At 41.5% G+C, this 15,742-nt stretch overlaps 2 protein-coding genes across 2 annotated transcripts in view; one reads left to right on the forward strand and one right to left on the reverse strand.

Annotated features, from left to right (window-relative positions):
• Positions 1 to 9,350, forward strand: part of creb5b (cAMP responsive element binding protein 5b) — a 39,488-nt gene extending 30,138 nt beyond the window's left edge. The window contains exons 7-10 of the mRNA XM_014994418.2: positions 1,855 to 2,172; positions 3,408 to 3,635; positions 4,481 to 4,589; positions 5,466 to 9,350. Of these exons, the coding sequence (XP_014849904.2) occupies positions 1,855 to 2,172; positions 3,408 to 3,635; positions 4,481 to 4,589; positions 5,466 to 5,623 (813 nt within the window). The 3' untranslated portion in view covers positions 5,624 to 9,350. The remainder of the gene's footprint in view (positions 1 to 1,854; positions 2,173 to 3,407; positions 3,636 to 4,480; positions 4,590 to 5,465) is intronic.
• A 1,408-nt stretch (positions 9,351 to 10,758) lies between these two features.
• cpvl (carboxypeptidase vitellogenic like) lies at positions 10,759 to 15,646 on the reverse strand. The gene is made up of 13 exons (XM_014994419.2): positions 15,505 to 15,646; positions 15,152 to 15,333; positions 14,933 to 15,054; positions 13,443 to 13,557; positions 13,290 to 13,348; positions 13,113 to 13,192; positions 12,953 to 13,019; positions 12,480 to 12,602; positions 12,205 to 12,336; positions 12,015 to 12,113; positions 11,744 to 11,917; positions 11,460 to 11,642; positions 10,759 to 11,378 (listed from the first exon to the last, which is right to left on the reverse strand). The coding sequence occupies exons 1-13, from the start codon at positions 15,507 to 15,509 to the stop codon at positions 11,280 to 11,282; spliced, it is 1,440 nt and encodes a 479-aa protein (XP_014849905.1). The 5' UTR covers positions 15,510 to 15,646; the 3' UTR covers positions 10,759 to 11,279.
• Positions 15,647 to 15,742: the final 96 nt, after the last annotated feature.

Consider the following 15,742-nt stretch of genomic DNA (forward strand, 5'->3'; position numbering starts at 1 on the left):
TAAAGGCCTTTCTGTTATGACACCTCTGAGATTCTCGGTATGACTGTACCGCTGCAGTGAGCTGCAGGCTTTGTGTACATCCCGTCGTGTGTTTAGCTTTTGTGATATTTTGACACCTATCTCATTGGTCACAGAAAGGAAGGCCTGCGACCCGTGATACTTAATGCTCATCAGGCTGCGTTGACGGGAGTTAACAAAGTGTGAGTCTGAGATAGGGTTTGGATTTGTTATCTCTGCGCAAACCCTTTTTTAAAACAAACACTTATAAGGTGCAAAAGATAAAGCTGCAGAAATGAAACTTGTGTCACAATGTGTGACATCTCCTGGTATGCCAAACAGAAACTATAGTTAGCTGAAACAGGCTCTGCAAGGTCATAATTTCACTCTGCCGGTTTCACGTGGAACCCTCTGTATCGCTCCCTTCATCAGAAACAAGGTAATAAGAACTAAACTAATTGTACACATTCTTAAAAATACATAAATACACTAAAGCTAATGCAACCCTACAGATGTGACCTTCTTTGCTTTTTTTTTTTTGTCTTTTAAAAAGTGATTTACTTGACTCTTCCTCTGCTCTGCTTGTAAAAAAAAAATCTTTGCGCTCATAAGGCGGTGTGAGCGAGGAGCGCAAAGCTGATGTTTTCGCTTCGGCCATGTCTTAGCATCGTGAGCGGAGCCAGCTGGATGCCATTCCCGATGGGAATCATGAATGTGAAGGTTGTTAAAAGATATGGAGCCTTGCACCAAGCGCGGACTCACTAGCAGCAGCTGGTTGGCGGGGGGAAGGGAGCACTGAGAGAAATGAGAGCACAGGGAAAGAGTTTAAAAAAAAGAAAAAAAGTGGAATTCATAACAGTAGCCTAGGAAGGAATGTCTTTCGTTGCATTTTTGCTGGTAACATCTTGACTGGGACATAGTATATCATTATAAATATTTATACTAAAGTTTAGATGCCATTCAAATCTACATATGTCACTTTTAATTTTTTTTTTTATTTACGTCTGCGTCTGTGCTTTTCCTCATGTGATGCCCAGAAAAACAGAGCGGAGCAGACGGGGCATTTGGTAAACACGAGGAACACAAACTGTACCTTTACTGAGTCTCCCTCAGGTCTCGCTCATAGAGGACCCAGACTCAGCCAGGGCTAAGTAGACCTCACAGCTAAAGCAACAAACCTTCCTTTAGCTGGGTCAACAGGCTGACATTCACACCTCACCAGCAGGTTCATCTCAGCAGGCAGCATCGAGGCTCAAGAAAAAAAAAGAAGTCTATTGGGAATATGAAGAGGGAGGATTGGCATGAGGACAGTTGGGAAAGGTGCAGAGCAGGAATGACAGGAGTGAGGGGGAGAGCGAGGACAGGCTAAGTGGTTTGGATTTGTTCACCTGACTTACGGATTTATGAAGCCACTTGTCATCTTCAGCAAACCTCTTAATCAGCTCACTGAATAGACACAACTAAACAGTGTTTGAGAAAGAGATGCGTACCTCATGAAAGGTTTTATAGGCTATAAAACGGTATCCTAGGAATCAAAGGCTTGAAAAATGTCCACCCAGTCACAGTGAATTTGAGATGTATTGCAAAGAAGAATGGGTGAAAATGAAGAGAAATACTCCAGACTTGCATCTGTGATGATAGCATAATTCTAATTTAAAATAAAAAGTTCCAACCAGCAACTGGGTTTTCAAATTATCCTGTGGACAGAAATCATTTGTACAAAAAAAAAAATGCAGAAAGGGTCCAAGCTGGTTTTCAGATCTGAGATTTCCTTGCTACGTTGCAACACTGCGACACCGTTCAGCCACGCCGAAAACGCAAAATTAAACGTTGTGCATATCTCTCTTCTCCACGCAGAGGCTGAAAGCTGCCCTCTCCCACCACCCCGGTGCCATCCCCAACGGCAACATGAACTCCATGGGCCACATGATGGAGATGATGTCAACGAGGCAGGAGCAGGGCAGCCATCATCACATGCACTCGCACCCGCACCAGCACCTCCAAGCACCTCCCCACACGTACCAGCACCACGGACACCACCACCACAGCCAGGGCCACGGGCAGGGCACGCACCACCACCCGCAGGGACACAACCCTCACCACAACTCCCACAATCCTCACCTCCTGCCCGGGCACCCACACCAGACATCGCCGCACCCTCCTATGCACTCACAGGTAAGTGAAGCCAATTCCCAGGGTTTGAGCTCCAAGGCAAAAGCCGCATGTTTCATAACACATTAAATCTCCCACTCAGTGAGAAGTCACTGACTAATAGAGCGCAGTGCTTCAGTAGCCCTTTGTGTAGTTTTGGAAGAAGCTATTAGTGGTTTAATGCTCGAGCATTGCCGAAATGATGCTTAAAATTAGAAGGCTAGTGGACAAACCCATTTTCCCCCACGGCTCACGTCCTCGATGCCAGCTAGTTTCCTGGCGCGCTTTTCAGAAAACGCTTTTCTTCTCAGGTTGGTCAGCCACAGGTCAGAGCTTGATGCCTGTCATGAGGGCATTGCTTAGAGTGGAAGTCATAAAGTGGTGGCCATTAAAGATGCTCACAAATGTCTTTTGGAAATTTACTCTCACCCTATCCTGCACCGGTAAGCGGCAGATGCGGCAGCGTGAAAACTTCTGGTGCAAGAGGAGAGCTGTAGACGCTAGTCCCGATGTTGCACTGCGACCACTGATCGCAATCCTGGAAGTTGTTATCTGTGAATGGATGTGGTTTAATTTAAAACTGATGCGTGCATCGTTATGACTTTCTCCTCGTATCGCTGCCGTTATTTGCAGCGTCAATCATTTTGGTTAAAGCGCAGTCAGATGAGAAGAAATGCAACTCGTCGTATGTTCCAGATGTAGCATTGAGGCTTTAAAGCAGCATGTTCTGTATGCACAGCTGCCATTAAAGCAGCTTGTGTGTTTTCCGTGGTTCTCATAAAAATGGTAATGATCTGAAGACTGAAAACACTTGACTTTGCCAAGGAGACGTCAAGATCTGTCAGAGCACGTACGTTTTTTAAAAAACGGGCCTTTTCACTATGTCTGCTGGTGTTAGTCTGAGTGGAAGTGGGCGTTGGAAAACTGCCTCCTGACACCTCTTTAACAAGGTGGGCAACTCCGGTGAATCAACCCAGTCACCCACTCAGTCTTTCACTTCTGACGCACGCAGCCCGGCTCCTGAGGCACGTGCTGCAAACAGATGTTGTTTTTGGGCAAGGTGCTAGGCATTAAAAAACAAGGGGGAGATAATGTATAGATGTTTACACACAAGCTGCTTTGAGGCCAGCGCGGTGGTGACAGCAGACAGCTTACGGGCTGTTTTCCAGATGCCAGAGAGGTTGCACATTACGCGGACACAGACGCTGTGTCATCCCGGAGATCCCAGTAATGATCATCCTATGCGCTGTCTGTTTCAGATGTCACCTGCAACCCAGCAGATGCAGCCCACGCAGACGCTGCAGTCCCCCCCAGCCAGCGGCGGGCGGCGCCGGCGGGTAGTGGACGAGGATCCGGACGAGCGGCGGCGAAAGTTCCTAGAGCGAAACAGAGCGGCCGCGACGAGGTGCCGGCAGAAGAGAAAAGTGTGGGTGATGTCCTTGGAGAAGAAAGCCGAAGAGCTCACTCAGACTAACATGCAGCTTCAGGTATGAAGACGAAACTCTTCATGTTGCAGTGTGTAATTCTAAGCTGCGTGGTCCAGTGCCTTGCAAAAATATTCACGTCCTTTGAACTTTTTGACATTTTTCATGGTACAGCCACAAACTTAATTTCATTCTATTGGTATTTCATGCGGAAGACCAACACAAAGTAGAACACAACCATGGAGCAAAAGGAAAACTGTATATAGCCACGAATAAGACCTGACAGGCGTGACGTGATATGGAGATGTGCACTTCGTAGAACCGTCTTGTGGACGTAGCTTTGCAGACAGAGACGGGTGCATTCTTCTTTGTTAAACAACTGAATCTCAGTCGGCTTGGATGGTGAGCATCTGTGGGAAGCAATTTTCACGTCGTGGCAAGGTCAATCAAACACATGAACATGCTTTGATCTGACCCAGTTCGTCATAGCTCTGGTTATATGATCGGGGTTGTTGTCTTGCTGGATGTAAAACTGCCACACCAGTTCCAAATCCTTTGTAGTCTCTGAAGGTTTTCCCACAGGACTGCCTTGTAATAAGCTCCATCCGTCTTCTGAAGTTGTAGCTCTGACCATCACACTGACTTTCATGTGCCGGTTGATGAAAAGTATCCCCACAGCATGATGCAGTCGCCTCCATGTTCCCCAGTTTCCAAGAATTTCCTTTTTCTTGCCACTCTTTCATTAAGCCCAGATTTGATGACTTAATGGCTAATAGATAACTCACCCCACCTGATAGGAACTTTGTGTCGGTCTGTCAGATACATATTAATACTTCTGCAAGGCACTCTAAATAATAGTAAATTGTATTCCTTGTTTACCACTACTGAAAACTGTCTTTTTATTTCAGAACGAAGTCACCATGCTAAAGAATGAGGTGACCCAACTCAAGCAGCTTCTGCTCACACACAAGGACTGCCCCATCACCACTATGCAGAAAGAGTCCCAAGGTTACCTCAGTGAGTAGCCCAAAACATAAACACAGACGAACCCCATGCGCACACACACATTTTGGAATATGACCAAAACTGCACCTCCCCCGATGTGCCTTAGCCCGGCAGACGTAACTCTAAGGTGTCTGCCAGGACTCTTCGCTCTGATGTGCTGGTATCCAGGTCCCACGCTCACCGCAGGACTCTTTCTTTCGCACCAGGGTGTTGCACACTCTGGTAGTCGGCCCGGATTGGGAGTTGGTCGTCCAAATCTTCGGAGAGACTAAATTTTCCATTCAACAGCTGCACTTTGCACAGGGAGTCATCGTGAGAAAGCCCTGACAGTCTACAAATTGGCAAAAAAATCTTACCAATGCCCGCAACCATTGTGACTTTTTGGATCGCGCTCCAAGCTCAGCTTCACATGACATCAGAGCTCCACCCTTTGATACGGACTCAAGTGACGTTTTCATGTAAATGGGACGAGGCGCCTCCCTGTGCTAGCAGAGGAAAATAAGGCTCACATCCCCAAGTGGCTGAATGGCTCTTTTATGCAGGCGAAAGCCGCATCCCAGACAGGGCAGGAATGGCTTTCATTGATGAGTCCAGCTTGTGTGCAGACGTCATCTTCAATGTGACTACGACTCACCGGCATGTTTACCGGCTTAACCGATTCAATTTACGGTGTCTGTCTTATCCTATTTTTTGTCTTTTGGAATATTACATGTACTAAAGAAATATTTGTATCTTAAAAGCTATAAAAAAAATTTTTTTTACCAATAAATTGCTTCTTTCTTTACTATTATGAAATGGTTTGTGTTTATTTTTGTATTTAGCAAGTTTTTTTTGTTGTAAAACCTACACATATAACTATCCTTAGTGATGTCTCTGCTGTGTCCTCAGGTCCAGAGAGCAGTCCGGCAGGCAGTCCAACCCCAGTATGCTCCCAGCAGCAGCAGGTCATCCAGCACAACACCATCACCACCTCCACCACGACTGTAGGGGGCGGCACTGTGCACGGACAGGCCAACCACCGCACAGACGTTAACCCCATCCACTAGGGACTGGAGAGTATCGTTTTTTTCAGTTCCCCCTCTTCTTTTCTGAGGGTTACCAGCTGCACACGCTGCCCCCCCGCCCCCCTCCCCCCGCCCCCCTTTTCCACTAGGAGAAAAACCTCAAAAGACCAGCGCGGCTGCTCTTTATACAGTAGCTACAGTATATTTTTTATAGACCAACCCCGTTAACGCGCAGTGGCTCTGTGGTTTGCTCAGTCTTGTTTTTCTGTCTGCTTTTTTTGTGCAATTGGCTGAAAGAAGGGTTGTTGCTGATCAACCAACAGCAGTTTTTGGGAGTTTTTCTATTTTGCTATGGTACAAAGCTGACTAAGGTGGCTATGGAACCAGAGAAAGGAGCCAAAAAGCATCCAATTATCTCCTCCAGAATCATGTCTTAGGTTTTGTACTCGTAACGGACTGAATAAGAAGTCAAATCATTACCTGTGCTAGACAGACAGGTGGACTTCGGTATCGTGTGTTTGACACAGAATCCGAGTCAAACTGGCGCCACGCCTTTGTAAAGACTTAAAGCTGGTATGACTGTTAGCATTCACCCTGTCACTATAAGTCTTAATGAGCTTTATTATAATCTGCATGACAGTGACGATACCTTGCGAACAAACGGAAGCAATACAACAGCAGTGTTGATGATCTCCTTTACTGTATCCCCCGCATTACGATCAGAGTGACCAAAACATTTGATGTTGTGTCAGCTACAGAACTGAACACTGTGATCCCGGTGAGGCAGCTCAGGGGTTGAGACCCAACTCCTACGCTCTGCAGGACCAACTCAAGCTTTAATCGTTGGAGACTTTTACTTGTCTGTGTCGGGTGTTTGGATTTGAATTCCAAATGAAATTTATGTCTGATTGTGCGAATGCATGCGAGTACTGTATAGTAATCTTTTGTTCCTTCTCTTCTGTGCAGAACAAAGTTCAGTTCGCTGTGTTAGAGCATATAAAAAGAGGGAAGCTTGTGAGAAAACAGGAGAACTTGGGAAATTTCTTTCCTCTGGTGAACAGACAGCCTTTAAGCATTTCTTTCTTGGTATACTTTCCAAGTTATCACAATGTGCCTGAATCTTTTTTTTTTTAATCTTTGTTTGCTTATGTTAGACAACTTTGAAAAACATGTGTTTTAGTGTGTTACTACTTTAATTGTCTATGTCTGATGCATATTAGAGACAGATTTTTCCATAGGTAAATAAGTATTGAGCATATTTATGTTTTTCTCATGACAGTCATACTGCATGTCTGTAACTGCCCAGGTAGTATCTACTCATGAAGAAACTTAAAACTAAATTACACCAGATCTTGTGTAATGATGTGGAATGTCACAGGGAATGAGTATTGAAGATGCTTCCTAAAATGTATGTAATCTGATATGAAAAGGGGGGGAAAGCCATTTTGAGCCGTTTCAGAACAGACATAAGGAAATTGACTTCATTAGTTGGTTAGATTTGATCCTGATCTGTCCGTCTACATGCCTGTTCCTGTTCTTGATTTCTTCTGCAGCTGATCTTTAAAAATCTTCCAAAGATTTTTAAATGGATTCCAGTCAGATCATTCAACTGTATTTTCTTTTTCTAAAACTAAGTCAGTTTCCTTGGCTGTTTGTTTGGGATCAACGTCTTGTCTACAAACCTAACTTCATTTCACCTTCAGATTATTTATAAATACGTCCCTTTACATATTTCTATTCATCTATATTGCACTAAGCCTGCCAGTGTTAAATTACTTTCTAACCTCAATGTTGGTGTCGTGATATTGGGAAAGTATAATTCTTAATTTGTTCCCCTAATATGGTGTGGACAATGACACTCAAACAGTGTAATTTTGTTCTTAAGCTGAACAGACTATATTTCCCAGTGTTTATACTGATTTCACTTCAGCAGTGGAGTCTTGTGCAGTGAATGCGTAGAGCCTAATTCCAGGTGTTTCTTAAGAACTCTGCAAGTATTCCTCGGCTCTTCCAAGCAATTTTTCTTGCCTCTTCTGTCAGAAACTTTGCAAGGAACACCTGTTTGTGCCCCTAACTGTGCTCACTGGAGCAGTCAGAAGCCTCTCTTTAACCAAAACCACCAGCATCTTTTGCTGCAATCAAGGTTGTGACGGTTATGAGAGATTTCTTTGCTTTTACTCCTCATAAGATACTTAATGCATCATTTCTTGGTAATAAAAACTTTTTTTTAACCCAACAATTAAATACTATTAATCACCTAATAGGGTGCAAGGTTTTTCTTTTTTCTAAATACTGACAGATTTGAGTGGTTGTTCTTCTCTTTCTTGGTCTTTTTAAATACTTTTTAAGTGTTCAATACTTATTTCCTGTGCCACATTTGTTTGATTTTCTTTTTTTTTTTATTGTATTACTTAGTTTGTCACTGACATGTGGCATTCATTTCAGGGCAGTAGCCTCACTAGAAATCTATGTACTGAGAAAAACATCGATGTGTTAAATAGTTGTTTCCAATTCTCTATTTCTGCCCTTTTCTGTCCCCTCCCTCCGACCTCAAAAGATAAAGACGACCGCGTCGCGTCTTTATCTCCTCTCCTTAATGACCAGAAATGTCAGATGAATTGCATGCAGACCATGTTGCACTGTATTTTGCAGAAGCATGGGTGAAATACATTCCACTGGCAGGTGGAGCGATCACAGTTGTCTATGCACTTTTGTCCTCTGATGTGACAGAGGGTAGGATAGCCATATTAAAAGGTCAGAGTAATTCTCAGCGATCTCCCATCTTCACACACCAGCGAGAAAAACGTAGCGTGTTTTGCCTTTTTTTTATTCTTTTTTTTTTTTTTTTTTTTGAGAGGCCGTGCCTGGCTTGCATCACGAGGAGACCTTAAGTATCGGTATGGATGTCACACGGTTTAACTTTGTGCTCTTGTTGTTTTCAAAAAGTTTCTCTTCCCATTCATGCTAGGCTGTTGAAGGGTTTGGGGAATTGTAGCTTTTTATATAGTCTCTTGATGTCGGAGCCTGCATGTGCAGCTCAGTATGAGTGATGAAGAGTGAGAGAAATTCTCTTAAAAAAAGGGCTTTGTTGTACCAACCATCTGACTGGAAGCTTGCCTTATTTTTAGTTTGTAAAACTAATGACCGAGATGATGTCTGAATTAACCATTCCGAATTAATCTTTTGCATGGAAAAAAAAAAATGTTAACGTCCTCAGAATACTTTAACTGGAAACATTAGACTTTGAAGTTGTATATAACCTTCCTCTCTTTGGCTCTGAATTTATCACAGAGAAGAAAAAAAAAAAAACATTTGTTACTCTTTCGGCAAACAAAATGGTCAGATGGAAGTACAACGTGTGCATATCTGTGTGCAACATCATATTGATGATGTTGTGACTGTATTATTTGAAATTTAAATATATAAATATTGTACATATCATTAATTTCTATAATCATGTACATGTATTGACACCACCTTTCTTTTTGAAGGGAGTATGAAATGTGTGGTACGTTTGTACATAATGTTTTCATAGCACTCGTTGCCTTTTGTTGTACGCCTAAACCTGGAGACTCGTTCCGGCGCTTAAAAACTTGTTTATATGAAATGAACTGATGAATCCATTCTTGCCTGCATAACTTTGTACAACATTTTGTGTGTTTTGTGTCTGTAATTATGTTGCCTTTGTTTTATTTTGCATTTGTACAGACATTTAATATCATTGCAGTTACATTACGGTATGAAAATAAAGCACTTGTTCTGTAACATACGATTTAGTATTTTCTGTGGTTCAGAGTCACTTATGTGGGAATGGATTTTTGGTGTGTGTGTGTGCAAGTAATCCTGTTAAAGGCGATATGATCAACTGTCCTTGAAAAAAAATAACGGCTCATTAAATAGTTAGATGCTTTAAAGGTTTAGGATGCTCATTAATTATTAAGCCGTCAAGACAGCTTGATAGATGCCTGATGAAATAACATGGCAGTTAACGTCAGTGCCGGATTCATGCAGATAGATGCAGTTTGTACAACCACATTAACATCCCTGCAGAAATGTTTCCATTTTTGAACTTATTTGTTCAAGAAATGTTCCAGGTAGCTTCCGTTTACACTTTAAAGAATGTATCACTTAGAAAAACACATTCGCCACAGGGTAACTCTCTTAAATATATAAAATTGAATTCAAAGGACTAATCAAATCAAAGCAATTTATTCAAAAATATCAGGAATTTTTAATAACTTTATTCTATCATTGCACTTCAACATCTACAAGTTTGGAAAGGAATGGCTCAAATTAAAATGAATAGTTATGCTATATATATATATATATATATAGGACAATATGGCTCACCACCCACAGTCCTATTCTCTTAAGGACTGGCAGAAGCAGTTTGGGTAAAATACTATGTTTTGTCCAAATTATTTGTCTGTTTCTTATAGGCGTGTGAAGACTTAGCAACTACCTCTGTTGTGCACAATGTAAGCTTTATAAAACATAAAATTGCAGATCCCAATTGCATGATCTTTAAGTTGGTATTTGATCCTATTTACAGCAAGAAATAAAAGGCTACGTTGCTAATTTTTAAGAACTGGATAAATTTAATCTCTTAAATATGTCATCCATTCTGAAAATAATGGATGACATTCATCCATTCTATTTTGAGTAACGTATTAAAAATACACTACTCTCTAAATTGAACTGAGACCCTTCATTTAGAAATAGTTTGTTTACTTTACCTCAAAGTACAAGTTAATGTAAAAAAAATAAACAAATAAGTTGGTCAAACCTGGATGTGTAGGCTTATGCACATTACCAAATATTTACATTTTTCTTGGAAAAAAAAACTGTTAAGAATGTTTCAAACCAAAATAAAGTCTATCCATCTCTAAATTTGTACCAATTCACACAGACTCACCAAAAACATCACAATTTTAGTTTGTTTTCTACAAGAATCCTTTAGAAGGAAATGCGTCTCATCAGATATGGTGCAATATCTGTAACTATTATAGACATGTTTTTCTTGGAGTGTTATCAGTTAAAGTTGTTGTTTCAATGAACAATGCATTTTCTAATCTTTTATGTCTTAAATTAGACTTCAATACTGCCTTTTCACATAATTGTGAAAACAAGGCAGGCTGAAAATATTCATGATGTAGCAGATTCATCTGTCAAACATGTCACATATTTTAGCGATTTATTCAACAATCTCTCAAATTAAAATTAATCAGATCAAAGATTTAACTGTTTTCACAAAATGTCACCATCACTGACCATGATGTGGTCAGATTTCATTTTTTTTTTTTAATTTGTCTGCAGTTGCAATTCACTGAATTACAGCGACCCCCTGTGTGCATTTTCAAAATTACCAATACTGTTAAAGCAAGATCATGTAAAATCCTAAACCAGAACATAGAAAACAAATAAAATAAGCCACTTTGTTTCTAAAAATAAAAATAAAAAAATTCAAATTGATCTGTGTAAAAAAAAAAACAAAAAAAAAAACAAAAACAAAAAAAGATTTCTCAACTGAATTCAAGTCGATGAGAAATTGTATAATTTCATTAGTGGTGATCAGTATTTTAAACTGTTGCAAAACTATATACAGAAACAGTTCATTTACATTTGTTGTGACAATCAAAGGTCTTTAAAATCAACACTCCACTATCAGTGTGTCCCATAAGCCCATATCGACACCATTTCACGCCCAGCCCTGCGTTGACAAGAACCTGTCGATCATATCAAAGGACCTCGCCGGCTGGTCGTAAGGCAGGATGTGTCCTCCTCCTCTGATGATGACCTGGACGGGTTGAGAGGATTATTCAAATGTCGGCTCATCTGCATGTAGCATTTGTGGCGTCTGTCCTCCACATCTGCTCACCTGGAAAAACTCTCCGACTTGTCTGACGTAACCTGCCACCTCGGTGTCGTCGGGCTGGAGCTTCCAGTGGAACCTTGGGGCAGCTTTATACTCGGCGGCTCCGCTCCAGTTGACAGTCGGCAGAAACCTCTCGGTCAGAGGAGCTGCTACAATCACATCCAGCTGACCGCTGTAGATTAGGACCTGTACATGTGCCACATTTGTTTTTGTTGATTTTTTTAAATTAAAAATTTAATTTGAGAAATTGAAATATTCTTTTGAATGAAATTTTTGTTGTGCATTACCCTGTAGTTGTCCATCAGAATCCCCAACCATGGTTTGATGCTCTTCATGACATCCTGCAGGAGGTGCTTCTCCACCTCGGAGCCGTCGTGGAAGGTCAGGTTACCCACGTGGATGGCTTTCCGCACATCAGGCAGCGTCACAAACGGGGAGAAGTACTCCTGGTCCTCAGGTTCCTGTGGAAAACAAAAAACAAACATGGAGAATGCAGTGATGTATGAACGCATTCAAACGTTTTTAAAAACTTTTCAAGCAGCTCTGATTTCAGACTACCTGGCATGTCATGTAGTTAAAATAGTTGGTGCAGCCTGTAGCATTTTGGAAAAACGACGGATACGGATCCACGTCTCCATTCAGCAAAGAGTCAAAAACCTAAAGTTAGAAAAGGAAACGGTTTACCATCATGGGGTGATTAATAGTCAATCCAAATCAGACGACCAACATAAAGTATCCTGGGTTCTACCTTAAAAGCCTCCACCCATTTCTGCTGCTGGATGAGTTCCACGCCGAGGTCCGTCTGCTTGTCCACGTACTGTTTCTGGAGTTTGTCTATCATTCCCGTCTGATACAGGAACTCTCCATAACCACCCAGCATCTGACGGGGAGAGACCGAACAGAGAGTTGAGAGCGAACATACAACGCCAGTAACATCTGGAATTTGTAGCTCTGGGGAAATAAAACGGAGCACGCCACATTTGAAGGGACGTCACAGATTTTAAACGTTTGCACGATACCAACCAGTTCTGGATCACAGAGTCCGTCACCGATAGCCATGCCCTTAAAGTTGATCTTCACCTTTGCGGTGGGGTTGTTCTTGTGGATGTAATAGGAAACGGCAGGAACATATTTTCCTGCATATGACTGCAGAGATAAAAACAAAGATACGAAGTGAAGACCACATCCGACATCAGAGTCTGAGACGCTTATGTATTTATACTATGCTAGCTTTATCCAACCCAGTTTAGGCAGCAACAACAAATAAGTGTTTAAACAGCCAGTTAGAAATATACCAGAAGTTTTCTGCAACTTGGTAAGGCACAAATATTCACGTTCTCTGTATATTTGAATCTATATTATAGTTTGAAAATCATGAGTGCATTTACAGCCTACTGGAAGTGTGCAGTGGTAATTGCAATCTGGAATTATAGATATTTGCTGAATGGAGCCAATTCAAGGGTTTTAATGTGAAAAGATTGAAAGGCAAAACTTACCTCCCCAGTTGCATAAAACTCATTGGGCTGATACTCAGGAAAGAGTTGGAAGAACTGTGTTAAAGCACTTTTAAAAGGAAGAGAAAGTGATAAGTTAGACGCAAATAAAGCACAAAAACCTCAAAGAAATGAGAATCGATAGCTGAGCAGGAAAGCAGACCTGTACAGATCTCTGCCGACATCGTCTTGGTTCTGAGCAAAGCCTCTGTCATCATCAGTAAAGCTGAAACCTGTTCCAACCTAAAAAAATATATATATAAATACATTATAGTTAAACCTCTGTTTCAATCATGTATTCGTTCTATTGGGTTTTTTTTAAGTAAAGGAAAATAAATACCGGATTGTCAATGTACAAAACTGAGTATCTGCTCGTCCATGCGTAATCCCTTAAACCAACTGCAAAGACAGAGAAAGACTGAGACTAACGAAAAACTGTGTCAAACAGAACATTACCACATCTGCTGCTCGTCTCTGGCAAACCATTTATTACCAGTCATGTTCTTGTACACCACGTAAGGTCCGTGTTCCACAAAGAGACCGAACATGGAGGTGCCACCGGGTCCACCTTGCAGCCAGAGCAGCACCGGGGCGTTGTCCTGCTGTGCCTGGAAATCAGGGATACCAAGTAAAATTAATAAATCAGCTCCACCTAGTGGTGAGGTGAACTTTAAAGAGTAGAAGCAAAAGGCTGAACTTCTTTTTGTTGCATTCTGGTAGAGTTGTAGATTATATTTGTCTGATTCTTACAATGTGATTAAAATAAAGTATTTTTGTTAGTAATTTTGCATGGAAATATGTGGAATTAATAAGGTCTGAAGTTTCTATGCATTCCTCATTGCCATGAATCTCAGACCTTTTAACTATTTTTCAACTTTATTTTTCTTTGGATTTTATAATTCAAACAAGCAACTTGCATTATTTTAGCTGCATCTAAAAAAAAAAAAAAAGAATTGGTAGAGAACGTCTAAATTTATAGCGTAATTTTTCTATGTAGAGACATTTGACCAATAACCAGACATCTGACACAAACAGTCAGCCTCAAACCAAAGAAAATTTGCCACATTGACCAGAAACAACCACTGAATCCCCACGTTTCTACTTCGCCATGAGCTGAAATCTGCTGGAGCATCATGGTTATTATTACGCGACGATATAAAGTTCAAACCTGCTCAGGGGATTTTAACTAAATATCAGGATCTGCATTTACATTTGAGTTTTTATGATTCGTTTTGAGCCGGTGTGGATGAGAGACGATCCATAATAAATTCAAACATTTCTTATTTATTTACATTTGCTGAAGATCTGTTCAGTAATAATTGGATGTCAGAATAGAGTAAAGGCATCACATGCAGTTAATGACTCTCACTAAACACATAAAGTGGAAGATAACACTGAAACTCAACCAGATGGTTCCTGGGTTGACTAACTCACACCTCAAGTTAGGAAAAGGAAACTTGAACCAGTAAAAATAGATATTTTACTCAAATATATTTGAGCTTCTTAAAGTGATTTTGTTCTCCTTTAAGTTTTCCAATTGTAACGGACATGTATTTTCGCCAACATTTAAAATACCAGAGTCCTCATGCGAGTGCAAATGTCTGACCACACTCGATTATATGTCTCGTAACAAAGTAGAGCTGAAACTGCAAACTGAAGAAGTTTGGCTTTTATTGCCTGTCAGGAGTCGGCATGTGACTCTTGGTGCACTGGTCAAGTTTTTGATCAAAACTCAAAGTTACTGATTACTAGATGCAGCAGACAAACCACTGTGAGCTTTCAAAATGGTCTCGATTTGTCTCGCAGTGATAACTGTCATGGAAGGGATTCCTGACAAATCACTGTTGACTGAAAGCTTACAGGTGAAGAGTGTGGAGAACACTGTAGTTCCTCAACAACAACAAAACACATGGTACTTTTTGAAACCGTTGAGCATAACAGGATGAGTGAGTGTCATGCTGTAGATAAATACTCTGAGCTCACCATTTGTGCAGGGAAGAACCAGAAAAAGAGGTTGCTGTTGTAGGTCTTGTTGACCGTGAAGTATCCAGAGTAACTCTTGACATTCGCCCCAGGCAATTTTCCAACCATACTCAGTTTCCTGGCTGTTAACAAGGCGTAGCAGTGCAAAAATAAAGTTAACGTCGCAGAATGTCGTGTTTATTTATTATATGTTTATATAATGCAAGAACTTGCTCTTACCTTCATCTATGGCGCCCTTCTCCAGATAGGGAGTGACAAACAGAGGAGCCCCGGGGTCCACTCCGTTCAGACCGCTGACTCTGTGAGATTTCCTGCAGAAAAACGACGAGCAGCTCCGTGCGGCGGCTGCAGGGCCCAGGCAGGCCCAGAGGAACAGGAGAGCCAGAGTTTCCCTCAGCATCCTGGAAAACAGGTACAGGTTTCATTTGAGACTTCATATCAGTTTCATATGATCCTCTTTCCGTGTGAGCCTCAAACCCCGCACCGAGTCAGATTTCACCACAGTGCCACCGCACAGGAACCGTGACACATCCTGCTGCAGGCTAAAGGAGAGTTAGCTGGTCACCACTCACCTCATTATCCCGCCGTCTCTAAGGAAACGAGGCAAATTTCAGCTTCAATTAAAGGAATGTACTACCCGAGCGATTAAAATGTCTTTCACTGTGAGCGTTAGTCACATGACCAAGTCATAGGTCACGTGAGCGATGACCACGTGGTTTCTGTTCTACCTGCAGTTGCTAGATTGAGCCCTGAACGATGTCTCGCAGGGACATTGGCCGGTATGATGCGTCTTCTTTAAAGAGTAAACGA

Source organism: Poecilia mexicana, unplaced genomic scaffold, assembly GCF_051168715.1.
Source record: "Poecilia mexicana isolate PSO_F unplaced genomic scaffold, ASM5116871v1 scaffold_16, whole genome shotgun sequence".
NCBI lineage: Eukaryota > Metazoa > Chordata > Actinopteri > Cyprinodontiformes > Poeciliidae > Poecilia > Poecilia mexicana.

Bases quoted from the DNA above. Each gene is read 5' to 3' on its own strand.
- cpvl (XM_014994419.2), bottom strand. The intron at 12,603-12,952 runs GTAAGTTTTGCC...TTATCTCTGCAG, and splicing joins AGTTTTATGCAACTGGGGAG to TCATATGCAGGAAAATATGT. The intron at 11,379-11,459 runs GTGAGCAGATGT...CAACCCGTCCAG, and splicing joins AAGTCGGAGAGTTTTTCCAG to GTCATCATCAGAGGAGGAGG.